This window comes from Mustela putorius, unplaced genomic scaffold (genome assembly GCF_011764305.1).
Source record: "Mustela putorius furo isolate JIRA1106 unplaced genomic scaffold, ASM1176430v1.1 tig00537248_pilon_pilon_pilon, whole genome shotgun sequence".
Taxonomy (NCBI): domain Eukaryota; kingdom Metazoa; phylum Chordata; class Mammalia; order Carnivora; family Mustelidae; genus Mustela; species Mustela putorius.
The window spans coordinates 11,885,503-11,905,149 of record NW_025422387.1 but is presented as its reverse complement, the minus strand read 5'-3'; the positions used below and the strand labels follow the sequence as shown (position 1 = coordinate 11,905,149).

The window sequence follows — 19,647 nt, the reverse complement described above, 5'->3', positions numbered from 1 at the left end:
GCCCCAGAGGCAGAGAATCTTTAAGCAGGCTCCCTACTGAGCACAGATCCAGATGTGGACTCAATCACATGACCCAGGAAATCGTGACCTGAGCTGAAACCGAGGCAGAGGCTTAACGGAGCTACTCAGGCATCCCAGGAATAAAGTATTTTTTAATGAAGGTATATACATTGCTTTTTAAAGACATAATGCTATGACACTTAATATCTGCAGTCCCCTGTAAACATAACTTTTATATGCACGGGGAAACCAAAAAACTCACGTGACCGGCTTTATTGCAACATTTGTAATATTTACTGTAGTGGTCTGGAACCAAATCCATCTCCAAGGGATGCTTGTATGCCCAAAAGAATGCATGACACTGTTGGAACAACTTGTGCACAAAGTCCATAACAGCACTATTGACAATAGCCAGATGATGGAAAAACTTAAATATGCACCAGCAGATGGCCAGGTGTCAATATGGTCTTCCATACAGTGGAATATTACTCAGTTGTAAAAAAGGAACAGAGCACCGATCCATGCTGCAACATGGATGAAGGTCAAACACATTCACTAAGTGAAAGAAGCAAGACACAGAAGGGCTGATATTGTAAGATTCCACTTCTACGGAAAATCCGGAAGAGGTAAACGTCCACAGAGAGAGAAAGAAGATTAGTGGTCCCGAGAGGCCCGAAGAAGGCAGAAATGTGGAATGACTGCTAAATGTGGACGGGACTTTCCTCTGGGTGACAAAAACATTCTGGAAGTATAGAGTGGTGATGGTTGCACAATCCTGAGTGTAATAAATGTCACCAGTGGCAAATTTTATGTTATGTACATTCAGCTGCAATAGAAACCAAACAAAAGAATCTGGAACTTCATCGGGGCTGCCACAGATGGATGCGTGGGCGTTGTTTCCTTTGTCAGGGGCCCAGACTGGGGGCAGTGGCCATGGCCTCAATCTGTCCCACAAGCCGTGACCCCCAGTACCCAAGCAGAGCAGATGATTTCTTTGGAGTGCAAGATGGTGTAAGAAGTAAGCAAGTTTGGGGGGCACCTGGGTGGCTCAGTGGGTTAAAGCCTCTGCCTTCAGCTCAGGTCATGATCCCAGGGTCTTGGGATCGAGCCCCACTTCGGGGTCTCTGCTCCATGGGGAGCCTGCTTCCCCCCCTCTCTCTGTCTGCCTCTCTGCCTACTTGTGATCTCTGTCTGTGAAATAAATAAATAAATAATCTTTAAAAAAAAAAAAAAGGAAGCAAGTTTGGTCAATGGCCTCACTTTACTGCAACTTTCAGCGAAATCCTTCAATGTACACTAAGGAGTTGGCCGGTGTCACAGTATACATTGTCTCCCATCCTGAGGGCGCTGTCTCTGAAAAATTCACTGCATTGTTGAGTGCTTAATTTGTAAAGCTAGCATAAATCACCGGACTAAATTGTCCATTACCGAGAGCTCAAGTTATCTTGCCATCAAGAGAGGGATCCTGTTGCTTTGCCTGCACTGGAAAATTAAGAAACAAAGAGGCAAAAGGCCAAAAGGAGGAGAACTCTAGAAAAAGTCCATTTTCTGATGTTGGAAAGACTTCACAAGGTTAAAGATAGGAGCATTCTGCCGGCACTCCTCAAAGGTATTTTTTTTTTAAAGCCATTTATGTTTTGGGGATCACTGAGTTAGAACAGAACAATAATAGTCCTCTCACAGCTATGGAAGATTCGGTTGTATCCTGGGGGCTGGCGTCCTGAGATTGATCCCCCAGCAAAGAATCAGGAGGAAAAAGGAAAAAAGAAAAAAGAAAAGCAAAAAAAGAAAGAAATGCCCTGGGAAGGCGGTGTGTCGAGCCCTTCAAGGAGAAGTCATGTCAGTTTTGTTATGTTCAGGGGCGTCGGCCACCCCCTACTTCCTAACGCGCTACTTTCCAATTTGGGTCCCTATTCACCAGGCAACTTAGAAAATATTGGGGACAGCTTATCGCTAATATAACGAGATGTGGAATGAGACTTTTCCTGTTGACCCAGAACTTCAGCTAAAGCTTCAAAGCTGAGGGCAATGCGTAACAATACTTCCTCCTGTCAAGAGGTGACCAGACCGGTCCCTTGACCGTCAGTAACCATCAGCTTCCAGCCTATATAAAACAAGGTCAGATTTTATCCAGAGAATGTTTCTCTGACAGGTCTTTGTAGGTGGTTTTCTTCTCCCCTCTGATCTCCAAGCCAGGAGAGGAGAGCTCAAAGCAGAATCACTCATGAGACTGGGAACACCAAGGGGGGGGTGGTGACCGGCACCTCAGTGCCACCTGAAGGTTGCCTGGGGCTGTCCATGACAATAGGGCAAGAAGCAAGGGCAGAGGGCAAAGGTGCACCCTATATCCCAGGGGCCCGAATATGTGTGTAGGTCTGAGTCATCCTGACTCACCCAAGAGGACTCAGCCAGGACCTCAGAAAAAGAATGTGGGGGTGCTTCCCAGGGTCTGAATGGAAACGAGGTGTGCAAGAGGTCACCCAGCAATGCACTGAGTGCTCACAAGGTCCCGACAGGGTTCTCCAAAGATCTCCCAGTGCAACCAGCACTTGTCAGGCCAAGGCAGGCAGTGGGGGGCATCTGACACCCAAGAGAACTATACCCATTCTCAGCAAAGGGTCCCTTTTCCTCTTGCTCTCCTGCTCCTATGCTCCGGCAAGGTGAGCTGGGAAGGGACAGGAGAGGACACACCTGTGCTCATCTCCACTGCAGATTCCTGAGCCACCTGTGGATCAGAACCGAGGGGGTGGGGAAGAGGTATTAAACCGCATATGAGAGTACAGTTTTGATCGGACTGGACTGGACTTTTAATATGAGCCTCTTCTTACAGCTGAAACTCAGAGCTATGGGGTCTGATGTGATATTTCCAAGCTCAGCTCCTTTCATAGCCCAGTAAGAAGAATTTATTTCCACTATTGTTAAAGGCACTGTGAGGGGGGTGCCTGGGTGGCTCAGAGGATTAAACCTCTGCCTTCGGCTCAGGTCATGATCCCAGGGTCCTGGGATCGAGCCCCGCATCGGGCTCTCTGCTCGACGGGGAGCCCGCTCCCCGCACCCCACCCCACCCCGCCTGCCTCTCTGCCTACTTAAGATCTCTGTCTGTCAAATAAATAAATAAAATCTTAAAAAAAAAAAAAAAGGGATAAAGGCGCTGTGAGACATGCAGCATCCAAAGTGCCGAGCACTTTCCAGAATGAAGTCCCAGCAACCATAGCACAACGTGCAGCCATCTGCTCCTGTTCTCCGACCTTGATATCCGTGAGATTTCTGTTGCTCTGGGGTGCAAACTGCCGTATGCTATCCCAGGGGCAACCAATGCACATGCCAACAGGGGCCAGGCAGGAGATACAATGAATGAAGGGGGTTAGGTGGAGGGGTGTTAGGAGGGGTCCATGGTGAACTGGAGAGCCTGTGTCCCAGGCAGAGGGACAGCTATCTCTCAGATCTACCAGTTGTTGCCCAATGAGGCCACATCTTCCTGTTTTCCCAGATCCATTTTTGAAAGTGTCTCCTGATGTCAACATTATTGGTAAGAATATAGGGTTCTTTGTTGCAAAGGACACAGTGTACTATTCCAGGTGGATCAAGTACAAGTGGTTTAACGGGGGTACGCTGCATTGAATTGGGTCCCCTCCAAATTCACACGCTCGAGCCCTAACCCCCTCAATGGACCTTTACAATGTTTGGGAGGTCATTAGGGTTAGGTGAAGCCAAAGGGTGAGGCCCTAATTGAAAAGAGCGATGGCCTTATAAGAAGAGGAACCACGGGAGCTGTGTGGACTTGCTGTGTGGACACAGCAAGAAGACGCCCTCTGACCTCCAGGAAGAGGGCTCTTAACCCGAATGTGCCGGCACAACTATCTCCAGCCTCCAGAACTGGGAGACAAATAAATTTCTGTCATGGAAGCCACCCATCCATGGTATTTTGTTATGTTAGCCAAGGCAACCTAAGACAGGTGGCGGAATCTCCAGGAATCTCCAGGAAGAGAGGGTTAGGCTCGGACTGTCCAGCTGGGAGTGATGCCCACACCGCTCCATAGACGGCCCCTGTGAATGCCAGGCCATGCCCCTCAGCACAGATCCCATGCTTACACAGGGGCCGAACAGCCCGACACCGTCGCACTGGCTGCCACGCTCACTATCAGATAGGCTCCTCTTTGTCGTTCGCTTTCAAGTATAAAATCTCATGTGACGCGTGGAATGGTAGAGTCCAGATCACATGAAACTTGGTTGCAAGGAAGGTTCTCGAAGAGTGCTTTGGTTTCTCTTACAGAGAGGTGGGACTCATAAGGTGGGCATTTTCAAACACAGGGAAGGTCTTCAAGGGGGCTGGATGGATATGAAGTGTAACAATTGTCCACTCTTGCAACTAATTGGAAAGACATGCTGGTGGTGATCAGATGGGGAAAGCGGGGGCAAACGGAATGCCTTTGTGTGCTGCTTACAGCCCTGCCTGTTGATGACTTCTGAACTATGGGCTACCTCCATTTTTAAAACTTCTGCTTCCCCCGAGAACAACTAGGAAAGCCAAGTCAAATCATCATCATCATCATCACCTACTTAAAGGCGTTCAGAGAGCTGCGGAAGCAACCAGAACTAGAGGGGCCAAGATTCTGGAAGGTTGACGTGGGGGGACAAACAGCAGCCACTTTTTCCCTGGGGCATTTGCAAATTTGGGCCTTGAAATCTAGACTTTTCCCAGGCAAGGATGCTGCTGCTGGGGGCCAGAGAAACCGGCAGAATTCTGGTGGTATCTTAGGGCTGGAGAGACAAAATTAGGGACTATCCTAGAGAGAAAGGAAAGGTAGAAAAGTGGTTTTCCTCTTAAGATATTTGGCAATTCTGCAACAGTGCAGGCCAAGAGGCTAGAAGCCAAACAGAAAGCCCCTGAAGAAAAGCAGTGTATCCAGCATTCTTCCCATGCTACGGCTACAAAGATTAGAGCACAGGACCAGGGGAAGGACCTCAGTGAAGACCTAAAGTTCTCATTTGGAATCTCTGAAAGGCAAAGCCTTAGCGGTGGGAACCAGAGTTACATAGGAGTCTTATAAAAACTGTAGCCCTGGGGCGCCTGGGTGGCTCAGTGGGTTAAAGCCTCTGCCTTCGGCTCAGGTCATGATCTCAGGGTCCTGGGATCGATCCCTGCATCCCTGCATCCCTGCATCGGGCTCTCTGCTCAGCAGGGAGACTGCTTCCTCCTCCCTCTCTCTCTGCCTGCCTCTCTGCCTGCTTGTGATCTCTATCTGTCAAATGAATAATTATTTATTCTTTAAAAAAACAAAAAACAAAAAATTGCAGCCCTGCCTCCACCCAGCTCAGCCCCTGATTGGATTAAAGTGCTCAGTCCCCATGCCATCTGGTTGCAAAGAAACGGTGAGCCCTCTCCAGGACTCCTGGAGATCACCCGGAGACTTGGTATATATTTTTCATACACAGATGTTGTATGGCATGCAACAAAAATTACAAGGTCTGCCAAGAGACAGGAACAAATCCCTGAAAACAAATAGAAAACAGGCTATAGAAACAGAGTGTGCAGGTGATCAAAGCCCTGAAATAAAATCAGGGCTTTAAAATAACCATGATTGGGGCACCTAGGTGGCTCAGTGGGTTAAAGCCTCTGCCTTCGGCTCAGGTCATGATCCTGGGGGCCTGGAACTGAGCCCCACATCAGGCTCTCTGTGAAGCGGGGAGCCTGCTTCCCTTCCTCTCTCTCTGCCTGCCTCTCTGCTACTTGTGTCTCTGTCAAATAAATTTAAATAAATAAGTAAATAAATAACCATGATTAATATGTTCAAGAGACGCAAAGCCAAAGAAGGAGAAAAGAGTTGAAAAGTGAATTTTACCAGAGAATTGGAATCCATGAACTTCCTAGTTCAAAAGACTAGGACATAGTGAGTTTCTCATCGACAGAGGGCTTTTGAAAATGCTGATTCTGGGGCGCCTGGGTGGCTCCGTGGGTTAAAGCCTTGGCTCAGGTCCATGATCTCAGGATCCTGGGATCGAGCCCCACATCGGGCTCTCTGCTCAGCAGGGAGCCTGCTTCATCCTCTCTCTCTGCCTGCCTCTCTGCCTACTTGTGATCTCTGTCTGTCAAATAAATAAGTAAAATCTTAAAAAAAAAAAAAGAAAAAGAAAAAGAAAAAAGAAAAGAAAATGCTGATTCAGCTCTATATGAGCTGTAAAACCTCATGGTCCAGCCTTAAAAAAAAAAGAAAAAAAAGCTTGCCATCACTGGCTGTCGTTCTCTTTACTTTTCAAGTGGCTTCCTTTAAGGGACACATATTTTACCATGTTTTCTGAGTCACTCTGCTCCATAAACCCAGTTGCCTGGCATGGAGCTCTGTTCACCGGGAGAAAGAGGAGCCTTTTGCTAATTATCCTGAACACATCCTTTGAGCAGTGGGTGTTGGGATTGCCAGTAGTTAAGATGATCAGGAAGACGAAGGCTCTCTGGGATGACATTTGAGTCGACACTGAGTGACAAGGAACCAACCAGGAGAGAATTTGAGGGAAATGTGGTCTGGGCAGAGAGGATATAGAGAGCAAAGAACTCTGAGGCAAAAATATGTTTGGTGATTTGGTCAGGGGTAGGCAGACTTTTCTGGAAAGGGCCATACAACGCATATTTTAGGCTTTACAAGTCATACAGTGCCTGTTGCAACTATGCACTTTTGCTGTGACAACACAGCAGTAAACAGACAGAAAAATGTCTGTGGACCACTGTGGCAGTGGTCCAATAAAACTTTGTGTATGGACACTGAAATTAAAATTTTTTTATAATTCCCACACATCACAAAATCTTTTTATTTTTTCCCCAACCATTTAAAAATATAAAAACCATTCTTAGCTCTGGGGCCACAGTTTGCTGGCCTAAGGTCCTTTAGGTAGGTGGGGATCAGATAGTGCAGGACACCTAGGGCATAACAGTCAGATTAAGGCAAAGCCTCTTTCCCCCTCCAAATGGAAAAGCCACCCCTCTGGGTAACTGCAGGCCGGGGTACCAATTCCGGGGGTGGGCAGCGTCGTACGGCTCATGGAAGATGATCAGGTTTGTTTTACTTTGCCCCAGTAACAAGAAAGGACAAAGGAACACACACACACACACACACACACACGCACGCACCCTGGGAAGCAGCAGCCTAGAGCTCATGGAAGATTATCAGATTTGTTCCATTTTTCTCCAGTAACAAGAAAGGACAAGAGACAGAGAGACAGACGCACACACGCAGGGCTCACGGAAGATGATCAGGTTTGTTTCGTTTTACACACACACACACACACACACACACACACACACACACATCCCCGAGCCAGAAAGCCAGAGAGGACGTGCCCAGGTTCACGCTGACGTTTCCCCAGCACGCACTAAGGGTTTGAAAGTTGGGTGCACACCTGCTCCCAGCCGGAGCGCACCTGCTGAGCAGCACTCCGGCCTCGTCTCGCGAGAGCGTGCCGTAGTAGTGGCCCCCCACCCCCTCCCCCCACCGCCGCCCCCGCGCCCAGCCCCCGCGCCGGGGCACACTCCCCGCCGGCTCCCCCGCCGCGCGCGCCTCCCCCGCGCCCCCGCCCGCCGGCTCGCACGCACGCCCGGTAGTAATTGCACTCCGCCACGCGAGCTCCGCATCCCCGCGAATCCCGCCCCCCCTCCGCTCCCCTTCCCCCCTCCTCCCCTCTCCCCTCCCCTCCCCTCACCCCGGCCCGCGCCGGCGGCCGGCCCCTCCGCGGGCAGGTGCGCGAGCCTGCGCGCGCCGCGGCCGCCTCCTCCGGCGGGTCCCTGGCGCGCCGGGCCGGGGCGGCTGCGCGCACGGCGCCGCTCCACCAACCCGCTCCCCGCAGGTCCCTCGCTCGCTCTCCATCCCTCGCCGGCGCTCGCTCCCCCCCGCCCTTTGATTGACAGGCAAGATGTCGGTGTGGAGCGAGGCAGGAGCGAATGCAGCAGCCGTCACCCCCGGAGCCCGGCGGCGGCAGCAGCAGCAGCAGCAGCAGCAGCAGCAGCAGCAGCAGCAGCAGCGCGAGGAGGAGACAGCAGCCAGCCGCAGTCGCCGCCGCAGCCGCGGGAGCAATGCAGACAGCATCTTGAGGACGCGCTAAAGCACTCCAAACGGTGGACAATGCCCTGTCACTGCAATTGGGAGGGGGGCAAAGCAGATTTTTTTTGACATAAAAGCCAGCCAGCCAAAAATATATACATTTGTCCTTCACGGAGCCGGTGTGTAAAGAGTGAGCGCTGTTTTCCTTCGCCTCCTCCTCTCCTCTCCTCTCCCTCCCCCTCCTCCTCCTCTTTTTCCTCCTCCTCCTCCTCCCCCTCCTCCTCCTCCTCCCTAAGTGTACAGACAGCATCACATCACCTGGTTTGCTTCGGAGAAACAGCATCTCTCCTTTTCAGGGACCAGAGACTCAAAAAGAGGAGACATTCGAATGGAGTCTGCTTGATACCCCAAAATAAAATAATAAATTTTGGCTCTTGTCCCCTCCTCCCACCCCACCCCCTCAACCCTGTGTGAGATGTTGGGTTTCTTCTTCATGAGACATTGTTGAGAAGTCGCAGTGGTTGGAGAGCGTAGGGGGTAGACTACCTCTACGCCCCCCCCCCTTTTTTCTCTGTGGGAGGAGGAGGAGGGGAAGGGGGCTTGCCGAGCAAGCGATGGATGAGGAAAACATGACGAAAAGCGAGGAGCAGCAGCCTCTGAGTTTGCAAAAAGCCTTACAGCAGTGCGAGTTGGTCCAAAACATGATAGACCTGAGCATCTCCAACCTGGAAGGGCTTAGGACCAAATGTGCCACCTCCAACGACCTCACACAAAAAGAGATCCGGACCCTGGAGGTAGGTGTTGCCTGTGGAAAAAAAAAAAGAAAAAAAGCAATCTTTCCTTCCCTCTCCTTGCTCCCCACAACCCCCCTTTCCTTTGATTCTGTTTGTTGGGGGGCGGGAGGGTGTGGGAAGGTATCGAGGTGGGCAGGATTTGGTTTTCTGTGATTTATCTTCTTTGCAAAGTCTGCCCTGGGTGTCCCTTTACTGTACCGCTGTCGTCTACGCTTGGCTGGGTGGTGGTAGTAGTAGTAGTAATTGTGATTCCTTATGTATTATTATTCTTGCGGCTGTTATTATCATTCGCTTCCCCTCCGAGGAGGGAGTTCTCTCTTTTTTCCGATTGTGGGTTTGTTTATGTGCCACGGGGGCTTGTGTGCTGGGTAAGGCATTAAGGCGCTGCAGAGAACCCACGTGACCTTGCGCATTCTGCAGGTGGTCAAAGGTGGTTTTTGCTCGCAGAATGGGGCTGCCTATAAATACAGACCTCTTCGGCGCTCAGCCTCCTTCCCTGGCTCGCTTTTGCCCCTTGGATTTTGTTTTTGTTCTTTTGTTTTTGTTTTTGTTTTAGTTCAAGGGGTAAAGAGGAAAAAAAAAATCCCCATTGAGTTTCCAATCAAACCGTTTGATGCAGGGAGCTGTTGCAGGCCTGAAACGTGTAAAAAGATAAGAGAAAATGTGCCTGCATCGGCACACGCAAGCGGTATGGGAAAATACTCTTGAATCCGTGGTGGGACCGCGGGGAAAGGGGTCGGAGGAGGAGTCATCTCTGGCGAGTTGTAACATTGTCTCCAACAGAACTTGAGGGCGAGTTTGAAGCAGTTTTGGGGGATGGGGTTGGATGCAAAGTTATTCAGAAAGAAGATGGCAGAAATTATTTCTTCCCAAGGCAGCTTGGTCAAAGGAGGAAGGTTTCAGGAGCTTTAGAAAATGTCTGGTGTGCACGTAATCACTGGGCATCCACATTGGAAACATCTGAAGGGTTCCTCTACTTCTCCCTCAAAACAGCTGTACGCATGGCTTGATTAAATTTGGGAACTCCCATTAGCTGGCCTTTGCTGAGGGTAGTGGCTGTGCAGGCTGGGAGCACAGGAAAGGGGTTCTCCCTCTGGAGAAGTGGGCATGTGTGATGCTGGAGGTGCCCTCTGTTTCCACTCCAGGAGTTTCCAAGGCCCGAACTCTTCCGTCCCTGCTGAATCTTTGAGCCCTGTGCCCCGGTTCCTGCCTGGATAAGTTCCACTCTCTGATTCACTTTAAAGTTGTCCCCCCCCCCCCCCCCCCCCCGCCCCATGATTTTAACTTTGGCTGTTTGGAAGGTCATCAATTTGAAAGGAGAGAGAGAGAGAGAGAGTGTGTGTGTGTGTGTGTGTGATATGCTGTTTGGTCCCCTAGAATACATGTCTGTGTGCACCTGTCATGTGGGAAAATGATCCTCAGAAATGAAATAAAATACGTGTCAAGAGGGATCAGAGGAGTGGGGACTCTGTTGGGAGACCAGGTACTTGCTTTCTCGGAGTTTTGGGAGAATAGTCTAGGCTAGGACTTTGTGGCTGCAAGAAAAAGTGTGGGATGCCCTGGCCCACCTTTCTGTCTCTGTGTGAGCAGTGAACTCACAGAATGGCAGGCAGTAAATAAATAAGTAACCCAAAAGGGCCACCTCAGTCCTCTTTGGTCCTTTGAGTCAGGAGTCCCAAGTGCTCATTTATGTATCCCTGTGTAAGTTCCCCTGGTTTAGTTTTCAACTCTTTTCAACATGGCCCATCCTCTGATAGCTTCTGGAATGATGACGATGGTCCCAGTGGACCCTGGCCTCTGTGGCTTCTTTCCTGCACCGTGGTTTTCTTTGAAAACCGGGGGTGGAGTTGCAAGAGGTTGCAATTACTTGGAGCGCATCTGGTTGTCAGTTTCCTGGTCCCAGGACGCCAAAGAGCATGCCCACCACTGCTTTACACATATTGTGCAGGGAAGGGTCTCCAGCAGTCTTGCCAGCTCTATGCTTCTCCCGGGCCCCTGGGGCGAGGAGGGGGAGCCACTGAGGAAGCGCTGGTGACTCCCGGTACAGCCAAATCTTGCCAAACCTCGCCTAGGTTTTGGACCAAGGTTCTTTATCAACCAAATATTTCTGTATATCAAAAGGTATATCACATTTTGTATATCAAAACCGCCCAAGGGAACTTATTAAAAATGTGCCTTCTCAGCCTCTAACCCCAGAGGTTCTAATTCAGGTGGGACTGGGGGAGAGGGAAGGCCCAGGAATCTGCATTTAAAAAACAGTCCAAGTGTTTTGATGCATGTTTTCACATTGACACTCTGAGGAATACCCACCGATTAGGACATATTTCTGCAGTTTGATGGTGAGAACTCCCTGCTCACAAACACTGAAGTAAGCAGTACATGGAATGTCCTGGAAAACCATGATAATAAGCAAAATTTGGTAGCATGCCTATGACTCCATGATAACAAAAATATACAGCGTGGACTGAGCCTTCCAGAAGGGTCCTGCATGATTAGGGAGACAAGGCTCACAGTATAGGTGTGAGAAATAATGATCAAGTCCAAACAGCAAATGATACGGGAGGGCAGCATGTGGGTCTGTGAAGAATATTTTCAAACTGCATGAAATGGAAATTTCAACCACATGTTCAAGGGAACAGTGGCTTCTTTTCCTTGTGTGGCATCAAGTCTGGAGGGATGTGGCTGCTTGAGTTGGCTCAAGTAAGATAGTAACGTCGGGGCTGTCGTCTCTTTGAGCTGTCAGTGGCCTTTTTCTAATGGTTGCAAGCTTCAGCCATCACACCCAGGTTCAAGGCAGGGATGGGGGGCGCCAGGTGAGGAGTGTGCAGATATAAAGGGTTCATGTCTTTATTTTATTTTATTTTATTTTTTTGCTTCCCCAGAAGCGCTGGGGGAAGAGGTTGCTACCCAACCCACAGATGATGTTTTATTTTTATTTATTTATTTATTTTTAAAGATTTTAGTTATTTGACAGAGAGAGAGAGATCACAAGTAGGCAGAGAGGAGGGGGAAGCAGGCTCCCCGCTGAGCAGAGAGCCCAATGCGGGGCTCGATCCCAGGACCCTGAGATCATGACCTGAGCTGAAGGCGGAGGCTTAACCCACTGAGCCACCCAGTTGACGTTTAAGAATGTCTTATTGGCCGAAACTTGGTCGGATAGGTAGTCCCAGCTGCAATGCTGGGAGGTGGGGAAGCGGGAACAGCATCGTGAGTGGTTTAGATGGGTCGTGGTCTATTGCCTCGGTTGACCTGTTGTCACTCCATACACAGTCAAGGTTCTGTCAAGAAGGGACGTTGGGTGGACAGCCAACAGGACTGGCCATGGCATGTTATCAGGAGATATTCTGGCAGAGGAGAAAGGCCATGAGCTTTGGAGTGAGACCAATACAGTTTTAAATTGTAGCTTTTCTGCTTTACTTTATCTTGGGCTGGTAATTTAAATTTTCTGACCCATGGTTTAATTTTTGGCACAATGGCAAAAAAAGATAACATTACCTACTTCAGTGGTTACGAGGACTGAAAGACAGGACATTTTCAAGGGTCTAGTGCTATCTCTAGCACAGCCCGCAGGGGTCGAATAAATCATAGTTATGATGATGATATGATTAGCATTATGTGGTGTGGGCTAGATGACATGGAAGGGAACAGCTCAGATCAGAGGGAGAGAAGGAAGAGTTTGAGCAGCATTTCCAAAGTATGTTCTGTGCAACCTTAGTTCTGTCGTCTGGTAGCATTTTCCATTCTTCTAACACATACTAGTGATCTAGGCACTGTGCTAGATGCTGGTGGTCAACCAGGACTCTGAAGACAAGATGAATTCCTTGGGTGCTAACACCTGAGAAAGATTGTGTTAAAGGGAAACAGACTTCTCAGAGTCTTTACTATACTAACTATGGGCATGGTGACTCCAAGAGAGGGTTGGGTCCTTTTTCCAAGGATATCCCTTGGGTCGGATGTTCCACAGAATACACCCAGAGAAACATTTGGCAGAGCAGTTAGGGTAGCTTTCTTGGTTGGGGAGCTGGGGACCCTGAACAGAGAGAAGGATGGGTCTAAAGGCTTAGATCCCAGTAGGTTGGGAGAGCCTGCAGCAAGACAACAAGCTGAAGGCGTTTTGTGCCAGTTGATGCCTTCGTGGGGCTGCAGGGAGACCCGTGGGTCCAGAATGGAGAGTCCTTGATAGAGTGTCCAAGGAAATGAATTTAGATCACAAGCTCTTGAGATCTGACTAAGGACAAGGGAGTCAGACTGACAAAGCTTCCCTCCTTTGAGGATGGAGGTAGAAATCTTCAAAGGTTTCGGAGTAAATGCGATAAAAATTTGTTTAAAGGTTAGTCCGATGGCAGCCTGCAAGCAGGGCCTGACAGCCTTTTTTGTCAAGGGACAGAGAGTAAATAGTTTAGGCTTTGTGGGTGACGCACACCCACGGCCCATCACAGCCACTCAGCCTTGCTCTTGTCCCGTGTAGTAGCCATGGATGAACTATATCCACAAATGAACGTTTCCCCGTGCGGTATCATTTATGGACCCTGAAATCCCAACTTGAAATAATTTTCCCATGTCCTAGAAACATTATTTTCTACTTTTTTTTTTTTTACATTTAAAAATATAAAAACTATTCTGAGATTTGGGGACTTACGAAAACAGGTGGTGGGTCAGATTTGGCCCATGGGCAATAGGTAGCTTGCTGATCTCTGATCTGTAGGGTGGACGGCCTAGTTCTGCTGATCTTTCCTGGATCACTCATGTGGTTGCCATCACTGGGCGGCCTGGCTGTGCTGGACGGTCCAAGACGGCCTTGCTCACACGGCCAGTGGTTGGTCGGGGTGCCTTGGTTTCCCTCCCCATGGTCTTTCCAGCAGGACAGGCAGATTCCTTCCCTGGTGGAAGCAGCAGTGTTCCAAGACAATACACCCTGTCACGCAGCCCCTCTCAGGGCTCTGCTTCCATGACCTTGGCCGGTGTCCCATTTGCCAAAGCAGGTTAAGTGGGTAAGCCCAGAGTCAGTGTAGAAATTACTATCTAAGGGCATATATTCTAGGAGGTGTGGTTCAGAGGGGCCAGTGAACAATCTAATGTAACAAGGTAGCGTTGCTATGGGAAAACCTCCCCCCTCTACCCAAAATAAAACCAAAATAGCATGGGAAAGAGGGAGGGTCATGGCATCATCTGCAAAGGGCCCCCTCAAGGAGGTTTCACTGACTTGAGGAAGCAAGCCGAGACCTATCTGGGAAATGCACCAGGAAGAGGGAACAGCGGATGCAAATTTCTTGGGTGGGAACGTGCTTGGAATGTTAATAGAACAGCAAGGAGACCACTGTGGTTGGAGTGGAGTGGGTGGGCAGGGAAGGGGTGAGGGCACCGTGGGAGACAGAAGCAGGGCCCTGATCATAAAAGGCTTTGATAAGATACTTGGATTTTGTTCTAAGCACGAACAGGGAGGTGACTGATCTATCTATCTATCTATATATATTTTAAAAGATTTTATTTATTTATTTGACAGAGAGAAAGAGATCACAATTAGGTGGAGATGCAGGCAGAGAGAGAGGGGGAAGCAGGCTCCCCGCTGAGCAGAGAGCCCCACGAGGGGCTCGATCCCAGGACCCTGGGATCATGACCTGAGCCGAAGGCAGAGGCTTAACCCGCTGAGCCACCCAGGCGCCCCTGAGTTATGTTTTTAAAAGATCTTTCAGACTGCTGCAGGGAAAATAGACTGTGGGGTGTAAGAATGGGAGCAGGGAGACAATTTGGGAGGTTAGTGTGGAAACCAAAGCCAGGAGTGACTGTGCTTTGGACGGTTATGCTGGTTGGGGGAATGGGGCAGGTGGCTGGATCCAGAAGGTCAGGTGGACGGAGGTGCCTGTGAATCAGATATGGGGAAAATAAAGGTTGGAGGATTATGCCTGGGCGTTTGGCTTAACAACAGAGTGACTGGTGGTACCTCGATTTGAAATATGGGGAGTAGAGGTGGAGTAGGTTGGGCCCGACAGTCAAGTCCTATCTGGACACGTTCCATGTGTCAGGTAGACAACTAGGTATTTGAACCTATAGCTCCGAGGAAGGCTGGAGCTACACAAGGCACTTAATATGTCAGGAACTTCTCATAGTATTAAATATTTTTTAGTGGCTGTGGGATAATACATGGATGTAGCATGATTTAACAAATTCTACTGTCAGATGTGTATGTTATAACTTCCCATTATTATAAATAATACTGTCGTAGACATCCTTGCAGTTTGTATCAGTCCTTCAGTTCCAGGGGAATTGCTGAATTCAAGGATATGCAAAGTCTCAGGACTTACAATAGGTTTTGCCAAATTATTGTTCACCAGGCATGTGAAAAGGGCCTGTTTTCCCCTATCCTCAGTATGAGTTTATGCTTTTTTGAAAAAGATTTATCTGGGGCACCTGGGTGGCTCAGAGGGTTAAGCCTCTGCCTTCAGCTCGGGTCATGATGTCAGGGTCCTGGGATCGAGCCCTGCGTGGGGCTCTCTGCTCAGCAGGGAGCCTGCTTCCCCCTCTCTCTCTGCCTGCCTCTCTGCCTACTTGTGATCTCTCTCTCTGTCAAATAAATTAAATCTTAAAAATTTATCCACTTATTTTTATTTACTAAAAATTTTTTAATCTACTTATTTGAGAGAGAGAGGGGCGAGGGAGAGAGAGAGAGAATCTCCAGCAGACTCCCCACTGAGTGTGGAGCCTGATGCGTGGCTCAATCCCACAACGCATGAGATCAGGACCTGAGCTGAAATCGGATGCTTAACTGACTGAGACACCTGGGTGCCCCTGGCTTTATGTTTTATTTTATTCTTTGGTTGCCTATTTTTTTTTTTAAAGATTTTATTTATTTACTTGACAAACAGAGATCACAAGTAGGCAGAGAGGCAGGCAGAAAGAGAGGGGGAAGGAGACTCCCCGCTGAGCAGAGAGTCCCATGTGGGGCTCCATCCAAGGACCCTGGGATCATGACCTGAGCCGAAGACAGAGGCTCCAAACCACTGAGCCACCCAGGCACCCCTGCCTATGTTTTGATGACTAAGAGCTCAGGGTTAAAGAGGCAGTTGCCTCGGGTTAGAATCTCATCTTTCTGTTTCTAGTTGGGAAGGATCTGGGGACTTGTGGACACAAGAGGAGGACTTGGTTTTCCACACCAAGTGGCCAGCCTGTGAAGACCTAGCCTTGCCCTTCTGCCTTGTTCTCATAAAGATATGGCTGGGGGGTGGTCTCACAACTCTGAGTCAGTGGTGAAAGTTGTTTCTGAAGGGTTCACTCTCCCTTTTGGGTTTTTGGAGTGGATTCTGTTCTGGAGCAGAAACTTCTTCTTCTAATGGACAGAAGACTGGGGAGTCTTTCTCCTCCCCCAGACCATCAGCCATTTTCTGGGCTCCCACCCACTGGGCTCCTACTGTTGGGACCTGGCTGTTCGTCCTCGCCCCCAGAGTGCCGCTCTGGAGCTGGGGAATGGGGAGGGGTTCGGGAGCTGAGGAAGACAAGGGACACATGGCAGCTGGGACGGAGGATGGAGAAGCCGAGGAATGGGGAGGAGACAGTCAAAGCAGAGAATCACTGTCAGCAGGACTTCTAGGACCCTTGCAACATCCCTCCAGGGGGCAGTGACTGCAACTGTGGTTCTTCCTGCTTTTCAAGTGAATTTACTGAGGTTTAAAGTCACTGATTTGTCCCAATCTGGATGCTAAGACAGCTGCAGATCCAGAAAGAGGTTTCCTGCTCTACTTTGGGTGCCCCAAAGGGGGCATGGCCTGGAAGGGAAGAAAAGAAAACGAGAGCAGATAGAAGGCGAAGGGGACGTGCAGGTGATCACGGTGAGCTGGTTGGAGGTCATGGCTCTTGGTTTAGCGAGAACCATCATGGTGGCGCATACTCTGTCACTCAGATACTTTCATTTCACGGTAGGCTTTTTTCTTTTTTTAAAGATTTTTATTTATTTATTTGACAGACAGAGATCACAAGTAGGCAGGGAGGCAGGCAGAGAGAGAGGGGGAAGCAGGCTCCCTGCTGAGCAGAGAGCCCGATGCGGGGCTTGATCCCAGGACCCTGAGATCATGACCCGAGCCGAAGGCAGAGGCTTTAACCCACTGAGCCACGCAGGCGCCCTCGTGGGTAGGGGGACCCTTAAGATGAAAGCTATTGGGGAGAAATGCAGAACCAATGGAGACCAAGCAGGGCATCCACAGACATAAGAAAGGATGACAAAAAGAGGGAAACAGACTCAAGGATGTCCAACCAGTTGCCACCTTGGCTACTGAGCAGTTGAAACCTGGTGACTTCTGACTGAAATGTGCTGTTGGTATCAAATCCACACCAGGTTCTGAACTCTTAGTATGAAGAAGAGAATAGAAAATATCTCATTAATCATGTTTTATATTGACAGCATGTGGCCATGATGTTATTTCAGACAGATTGGGTTAATGAAATCTGTTCAAATTAATTTTACCTGTATCTTATTACTCTTTCTTTCCTGAGGCTACTAGAAAATTTTAAATTACGGAGGTGGCTCGCTGTGTATTTCATCTGGACAGTTGCTGCTTTTGGCCATTGAGGTGATTTCTCTGTTTTGTTGGAATAGAAATTCTGCTCTTGGTAAAGACTGAGAATATGGGACACCTGGGTGGCTCAGTGGGTAAAGCCTGTGCCTTCAGCTCGGGTCATGATCTCAAGATCCTGGGGTCAAGCCCCTCGTGGGGCTCTCTGCTCAGCGGGGAGCCTGCTTCCTCCTCTCTCTCTCTGCCTGCCTCTCTGCCTACTTGTGATCTCTCTCTCTCTTTCAAATAAATTAATAAAATCTTAAAAAAAAAAAAAGACCGAAAATATGCCACCCCTGCCCTGGGGGTTACTAGGCAGTCGTTGATTAAAGCAGTGGTTGCGTTCCAAAGACGCATGCCCTCAGTTTCCTGGGACCAGTGGAAAATTGAGATGAAGACTCAGAAATAATAACGTAATTGAGTCTCTAGAAATTTTCGTGGTTGCTTAAAGCAGTATAACCTAGTGATTAGGTGAGCTTGGGATCTGCCAATGAGATTGCTTGGATTCCAGTCTGAGTTCAAGTTACTAGCTAAGTAACCTTGGGCAAATGAGCTCTCCTTTCTCAGCTTCAGTTTCCTTGCTTATAAAATTAGGATCATGTTACATAGGATTGTTATGCTGATTACATGGAATTGTGGATTAAGGAGCTGAGCAGGGCACTTGGCACACGGCAGATGCTTCCAGCATTCCCTTCAGGAGGTTGGCATGGGGAGGTTAGGACAGCTCAGCCTTTGGGTGGGGGTGCCATGGTTGCATGTATCATTCATTCATTCAATGACTCTTATTGAGCTCCTGGTGCATGAGAGCAAGGTGTGAGAAGAAGAATCCCATAGAAGCTTTCGATGGGATAATGGCACACCTGTGGGGCTGCAGGTGACGTAAGTGAACAAGATTCTGATACTAGGTCTGGGTCTTTGAATTCGCCCACAGATGACTCACTTCCCATCAGTGCCTGGCAGGCTTTAGTCTTTAAACCATGTGCTCATCCACCTCTAAGTTGGTTAACAGTTCTGGGGTTGGTTGGGCCTTGTACCTCCTGAACTTCTCTTAAGCTTATGTGATAGAAAGAACCATGGTATTCCAATTGCTTGAAAATCTTATCTTTTAAAGGTAGGAGGACCCTTAAGAGGTTGGCTAGGGTTACCCCTTGGCTAGTGTATAGCTTTGGCATGGTGCTTTGGGGTGAGACCCACCTCATAAGGCAGCCTTTAATTTTTTTTTTATGGTGGTAAAATAGGTATCACATAATACTTACCATTGTAACCATTTTAAAGTGTGCAGCTCAGGTGGCATGAAATACATTCACAATCTTGTACAACTATCATCACTATCTATCTGAGAAACCTATTCATGATCCCAGATAGAAATTCTGTACCGATGAAACAATAACTCTCCCCCGCTGCATGGTAACCTCCATTTCCTGTGTGCATGAATTTGATTATTGGAGGAAGGTTCATCCATGTTGTAGCTGGTGTCAGAGCTTCATTCCTTTTTTATGGTTGTCTAATATTCCACGGTACATAGAGACCACATTTTGTTTATCTAGTCGTCTGTTGATAGACACTTAAGTCATTTCCATCTTTTGACTATGGCAAACAATGATGTTTATGAACATTGATGTACAAGTATCTGAGTCCTTGCTTTGAATTCTTTTTGGGTCTGTATCTAGGAATGGATTTGCTGGGTCATATGATAATTCTATGTTGGATTTTTTTTTTTAAAGACTTTATTTATTTGACAGACAGAGATCACAAGTAGGCAGAGAGGCAGGCAGAGAGGCACTGCCTATGTTTAATTTTTTTAAAGATTTATTTATTTAGGGGCACCTGGGTGGCTCAGTGGGTTAAGCCTCTGCCTTCGGCTCAGGTCATGGTCTCAGGGTCCTGGGATCGAGCCCCACAGTGGGCTCTCTGCTCAGCAGGGAGCCTGCTTCCTCCTCTCTCTCTGCCTGCCTCTCTGCCTACTTGTGATCTCTCTCTGTCAAATAATTAAATAAAATCTTTTAAAACATTCATTTATTTTAGAGAGACAGCCTGTGTCTGCAGGTGCAAGTGTTTGCGGGGGAGTGCAGAGGGAGAGGGTAGCTTGGACCCAGCAATGAGGCAAGTAGGTATAGAAAAGAACTCTTCCATCAAGTGGGACATTCAGGGACCTTGTTTTTACTGGGAGGCAGAGCAAGATTTTGTTTTTTAAAAGATTTTATTTATTTACTTGCTTGTTTGTTTATTCAAGAGACACAGAGAATGAGAGAGAGAAAGTGTCGGGGGGAGAGGCACCCA

General features: G+C 48.6%; 1 protein-coding gene across 5 annotated transcripts in view; it reads left to right on the top strand.

The window, feature by feature from the left end:
- The first annotated feature begins 7,780 nt into the window (after positions 1-7,780).
- KSR2 (kinase suppressor of ras 2) overlaps positions 7,781-19,647 on the top strand; it is a 413,499-nt gene continuing 401,632 nt past the window's right edge. For all 5 annotated transcript variants that reach the window (XM_045073653.1, XM_013056579.2, XM_013056580.2 and 2 more), the window contains exon 1: positions 7,781-8,824. In XM_045073653.1, coding sequence (XP_044929588.1) covers positions 8,645-8,824 — 180 coding nt within the window. In that variant the 5' untranslated portion in view covers positions 7,781-8,644. The remainder of the gene's footprint in view (positions 8,825-19,647) is intronic.